At 22.4% G+C, this 6,161-nt stretch overlaps 3 protein-coding genes across 3 annotated transcripts; all 3 read left to right on the top strand.

The window, feature by feature from the left end:
• Positions 1–409: 409 nt before the first annotated feature.
• EHI_114660 (uncharacterized protein) lies at positions 410–1,100 on the top strand (the record flags this gene model as incomplete). The annotated part of the gene is made up of 2 exons (XM_645242.1): positions 410–482; positions 631–1,100. The coding sequence occupies 2 exons, from the start codon at positions 410–412 to the stop codon at positions 1,098–1,100; spliced, it is 543 nt and encodes a 180-aa protein (XP_650334.1).
• Positions 1,101–1,238: 138 nt separating this feature from the next.
• On the top strand, positions 1,239–2,085 carry EHI_114650 (uncharacterized protein; the record flags this gene model as incomplete). Its single annotated transcript, XM_645241.2, has 2 exons — positions 1,239–1,321; positions 1,566–2,085. The coding sequence occupies 2 exons, from the start codon at positions 1,239–1,241 to the stop codon at positions 2,083–2,085; spliced, it is 603 nt and encodes a 200-aa protein (XP_650333.2).
• A 147-nt stretch (positions 2,086–2,232) lies between these two features.
• EHI_114640 (Rab family GTPase) lies at positions 2,233–3,123 on the top strand (the record flags this gene model as incomplete). The annotated part of the gene is made up of 2 exons (XM_645240.2): positions 2,233–2,425; positions 2,651–3,123. The coding sequence occupies 2 exons, from the start codon at positions 2,233–2,235 to the stop codon at positions 3,055–3,057; spliced, it is 600 nt and encodes a 199-aa protein (XP_650332.1). The 3' UTR covers positions 3,058–3,123.
• Between the last annotated feature and the right edge of the window lie 3,038 nt (positions 3,124–6,161).

Here is a 6,161-nt window from a genome sequence, read left to right as displayed (position 1 = left end):
GTATAATAATAAACTATACAAGTCGTTTTTAGATAAAATAATAATCTTAAGATATTATTATTGAGAAAATACGGAAAATAAGTTCAAAAAAAAAAGAAGAAAAGTGTTTGAGGATTATTAAAAAGAAAAGAAAAAAAAATAAAAGAAAAAGAATGAAATAAAATTTATTGAAAAAAAGAGAAAAACTTAATAAATAAGCAATATCCGAGAGAGATTGGTTGAATATATCATTTTATTAAGATGTAATTTAGTTGATGGGGGAAATAAATGAGAAGTGTGTTGACCAACATATTGTATGATATATTAATCAATAAAATACGGTTTTTCCATTTTGTTTTTCAGAGGTAAAACAGTATTAACACAAAGAAATTTATTATTTGAACCAACAATTCTAGAAATTTTTACGGTTATGTTAGCAGATGTAAATGGAACAAGAAAATATGCATATTGGTTAATATTTCCACATTTTGAAGAAGCAGAATGTTTATGTATTATTGGAATAAAACCATTAACATATTTATTTGAAAAAAATATTAAAAATAGCTAAAAAATTACAATTATTATCAATAGAAATAATGAAATAATTTCTTGATGATATTTGTCTTCAACTAATCTCATTGGCTAATGAAGTATCATCAAATATTTCATTTCATTACTTTCCTTATCAAGTTATTAATAGTGATGAATTAAATGATCATTCTAACTATGATGTATCAATATTATTAAAAACATTTGGTGCTTCAGCACTTGTTGATCTTATTGGGTATTTGCTGGTCGAAAGAAAATTTCTTTTTGTAAGTCAATCAATTCAATCTTTATCAACATTTATTATTGTATTTACGTCTTTAATATCTTCATTCCAATTGCAACATGTATATATTCCTGTTTTACCACTTTCATTATTGAAATATTGTGCTGCACCTATGCTTTATATAATTGGAGTAAAAAATAATTTTTTGCCAAATGTATATAAAGACTGTGGTAAAATGGATGATACAATTGTTCTTGAAGTGGACAATGGTAAATTATTAAATAACCATCCACTAAATTTCCCATTAGTATTTATTTCTAATGAAACTACTTTTTTAAAAGTTGCATGAACTTGTATTCTACATAATTTAGATGAAAATTCAAATGAACTGTTTTATTGTTTCTTCCATAAATTCTTTGCTTCTATATTTGATGGATATCAAAAATATATAAAATTTGATTCTCAAAAACAAAGTGCTGTCTTTCAAATGGAAAAATATGAAGAATATTTAAAACAGATTACTGTAGAAAATTATACTTTCACGAAACCTTTTGAACAAAGTCAAATGTTGTTATATATTTTTTGAAGACAGAGAAGAACAAATTCAACAAGGACTTCAATTAACTTCATTATGTTCATTATTAAAAGATTATTCAAAAATAGAATATACACTAGAAACTCTTGATAATATTACGAATGAATTAAAAATCAACTTAGAAAATGTTGTATATTGTAAGTTTTGTTTTGAAGAAATAAAACACGACTAGCCTTGTTCATTTTCTGAAGGATATTTTTATCATACTGAATGGTTTAGGTGTAATTATTGTGGAAGATTAATTCTTAGAGATTATTGTCCTGAAACTCTTAAATGTATCTTCTTCATGAAAACTGATAAAGTTCTCCTTTCAGATGAAAAGCTTTGTGAATTAGCTAAAGTTAGTTATAAACAACAAAATAAATTGATGAAACAAGAAGAAAGGATGAGCCAAGTTGAAAAGACTTATAAAAGAGGTTTATCAAAATCTAATACTACCAAACCTCATTCTAGTCATTTAACTCATGTCTTAATGAAAACTACAAAAGGAGAAACAAATAAATATGTCTGTAGTTTTCATGGTTTTCCAGAAACTAAAGGTTTTGTTGCTCCTATTTCTAAACTTCCTTCTTCTCCAAATAATCAATCTTATAAACAACATCTTCCAACAGCTATTTCATGGAGTGAAACTTATAACCCAGAACTGAGACAAAAATTTCTTGGTGGTAAAAGAAAAGGAGGTACAACAAAAGAAAATAGGACTTTTTCTGAAACAACTTGTCTAGTTAATCTTCCTTAATTCGTTATTGTTTAATTTCAAAAACGTTTAGATAAATAAAGTGATATAAAACAAAAACTAAAAATAGAAAAAAGAGAAGATTCTTTCAGAGAAGAATATTCAAATATTTGAAAAAAAATAATAAAGTGATGGAACTATAAAATTAAAATGACTGAGAAAAAAGATTGGGATTATTTGTTAAAATTTCTTATTATCGGAGATACAGCTGTTGGTAAAACAGCAATGCTTTTGAGATATACTGATAATACTTTTACAGATGCATTTATTGCAACTATTGGCGTTGATTTTAAAGTTAAAAAAATGGAAGTAAACGGAAAACGATTAAAAATTCAAGTCGTTTGTTAGTTTTCTTCTTTCTTTAAAAAAATGGTTTTTTAAGACTATAAATCTTCGAGGATTTCTCATCAAAATGAAAAGATTACTTTTTATTATTATAGTCAAACCAAATAAGACATTAGTATTTCATTTCATAGAAATATCAAATTAACTCATTTAGTGGGACACAGGTTTGTTATTTTATCTTCTAATGTTTCTTTTACAAGAACTCATTTATATTTTATGTTAGCTGGTCAAGAAAAATTTCATACAATCACACAATCATATTATCGAGGATCTCATGCTGTTATTATTGTTTATGATTGTACTGATAAAAAGACATTCGAAAGTACAAAAAATTGGTTAGCTGAAACTGAAGCTGAAATTGCTGGAAGTGCAGTTAGACTATTAGTTGGTAATAAATGTGATATGCCAAAACAAGTTAGTACTGAAGAAGGTCAGTCATTTGCAAATTGTCAGCACGTTCATTTTATGGAAGTTAGTGCTAAAACAAATACTAACATTGCTGAAGCTTTTAACTATTTAATCAATGAAGTTGTTAAAAAATTAGAAGGAAATTCAAAACAACTTTCTGGAAAAGCTAATGTTAATATTAAAGAAAGTAAGAAAACAAAGTCAAAGTGCTTCTTATTTTGAGTGTTTTTTAATGCTATTATGTTTACTAACAAAAAATAAAAGTAAAATTTTATGGGATTATTATTCTTTGTTGTTTTGTAAAAATTATTGAAAAATATTATATATTAACGATTAATTATTTTTATCTTTTTCTTAAACCTCACTTAACATCCTTTTACTTATTAAAATTATTACTAGTTTATTTTTGACTTGTTTTTATTATGAAAATTCTTATATTCTTCTCCTTTTTTATCAGAAATTTTTTGATTTATTGCATACCTCTTGTTAAACATGAATATATGTCTGACTATATTTTGTAATGTTCTCGATTTAACACCTCTGGTACAATGTATTTTGATATTATTATTCCTTTTATAAATGTCATCTTTGTCAACATCATATTTAATGTTTCTTGATGCTCCACACTTTGTTAGTTTACAATTAACTTCAATACCATCTTCAAGTGATACAATAATGAAAGTATCTAGTTCAACGTCTCTATGTAATATTCTATTTAAAAGAAGATATGAAAATTCCTTTAACTACGTTTAGCATGAATTTAATTCTTAATTTCAAAGACATTTCCTCCTTTTTCCAGGGTTATTGAATGTATTGATAATAAGATAGAGAATAAAGAAACACAAATAAGAAATAATAGAAGTTACAAACAAAGAAAACACATAAACAGTTTGGAAAGATAAATAAATGATGAATAAAAGAAATAAATAATGAATAAATTAAAGATGGATAGAGATAAAAAATGGAATATTAAAATGAATGAATATATGAATTTATGAAATAAGGTATAAAAAATACAAAATAATACATGATTAAGTTATATATTAAAAGTATTTACTTCATTTATTGAACATTTAAATGAATAATATTTATTAAAGAAGAATAAAACATATAATAGTAACACAAATTAATGTAAAAGATTATTATGTTAATCAAAGAATGTTTAATTAAACGATAATATTACAAACAAACTATTAGAATTAAAAAAGATATAAAAATATAATGATAGTATGAAAGAATATGATAGTGTAAAACATTAATTTGTTAATAAAATAGATAAATACTAAAACATACAAGAAGATACAAATGAAATAAGAAATAGGAGATGAAAGAAAATAAATAATATATAATTTTAATAAAATGAAAAATGATATATGATGGATATGAATAATGCGAAGTGATTGATTTTCTCATATTCATACCAATAAATGATAGTATTTTAATAAATCATTGAGAATAAATAAAAGGCATTTGGAGTTATACAAAATCAACAAAGAGTATTAATATAGAAATATAATAAATAGTTTGCAATGAAGAAATGAAAATAAATAGAAAACAAAAGAATATATGAAATGCAAATAACATAAGAAGAATAATAAAACAAATATTAACAAAATAAAAGAATAATGATATACGAGAGTATTGTAGAAGAAATAATAAATAACATACAAGTTTGTATAATAAAGATAAAATAACTATGAAAAGAAATATGAAGTAATGGAAATAAATAAAAATGAACAAATGAAATAATAAACAATTGAGTTAAAAAAATATACATAATATAACAAAACATTAATAGTATGATACAAAATATATAGATTGATTTTATAACAAAAAGATGACAATAAATATTGTATTGAATCTGAAAAAAAAAAGATTAAATATACCAAACTACAAAGAAATAAGAAAAATAATTAACACGGTATGGTTTGAAATATTTATAGAAATAAATTATAAACAACAATAAAATAGAAATAATAGAGTGAATGAATTGATGAAAGTTAAAAAAAGAATACGTAGAATGTATTTGAAAATGAAATCATGGAAAATAGAATAAAATAATAGAAATACAAAATGAATATCAAGAATATGATATAAATGATAAAAATAATAAATGAATAAAAATTAACAAAGACTTTAAACATGTAAAAGAATGATATAATGATAATGATGATCAATTCAAATACAATGATAAATATACAAGAAATAAACAATATATGGAATACAAATAATACAACAACTCTATCACATATTTAATAAAAGAAAAAAGATGAAAAGATATAAAAAGAAATAATAAATATGAGTAAATAAAAAGAAATAATGAATAAAATATAGAAAATACACATTACAAACTCATTCTATAAATCAAAAAATGTGTTAATTACAATTAATTATAATAATGATTAATAAAATGATACTGAAATTAGAATATGAAATACTATATTCCAAATATCAAGTAAAAATCATATAATAATGATGAAACTATATACAAAATGAAAATATGACAAACAGACTATTTAATAAATTAAAGAAATACAGAATAAATTATAAATTATAAATAAGAAGAATGATATAAAATCAATCTAGTTATGATAATGAATGTATAATTTATTCATAAATTATAAAAATAAAAAAATAAAAAAGAATGAATATATAATGATAGTAAAAATGAAGATTTAAAACATAAACAAATATGTAATAAAGAAAAAAGAAGAAAAGAAAACAAAAAGAATAGAATACATTGACAAAATGTGAATATATAAATAAATGTCAATAATTATATTATTTTGTTATTATCATTCTTATTTCATTTTTGTTTATTCATTTCTTGTTTCATATTTCATTTTGTTAATTTATTTTTGTTTCATATTTTCTTATTGATTAATATTTATTTGTTATATTTTGTTTTGTTTGATGAATTGTGATGATTTGAATATTTAAAGAAAAAAAAGAAAAGAAAAAAACAGATAAATAAGAGAGAAGGGAGTTGAGTATCAATACCGCGGTTGTGCAATAGAGCAGAGGGTAACACCGAAGTGTTTATTGTCAACCAGTGCTTTGGGAGCCTTCACTGGCGTTAACCAGGATTTGTGCTACTCAATTGTGCGAGAGTTGGGAAAGACAAACTAATCTCTTATTTATCCTATTTATTTATATTATATTCCTCCTTATATTTACATTCAATCAACAAATACTATTTAAATGATTGTAATATTCTTGTTTAATTAATTCAATGATGCTTAAATGAATAAAAATAAAGAAAATAGAAAAACAAATAAATTGTTTATCTTTATTTTGTTATTATTATTCAGAAGTGAATATTTCAA

Source organism: Entamoeba histolytica, genomic scaffold (genome assembly GCF_000208925.1).
Source record: "Entamoeba histolytica HM-1:IMSS scf_1104750518021 genomic scaffold, whole genome shotgun sequence".
In the NCBI taxonomy this organism is placed as follows: domain Eukaryota; phylum Evosea; order Mastigamoebida; family Endamoebidae; genus Entamoeba; species Entamoeba histolytica.
This window is presented reverse-complemented; position numbering and strand designations above follow the sequence as displayed.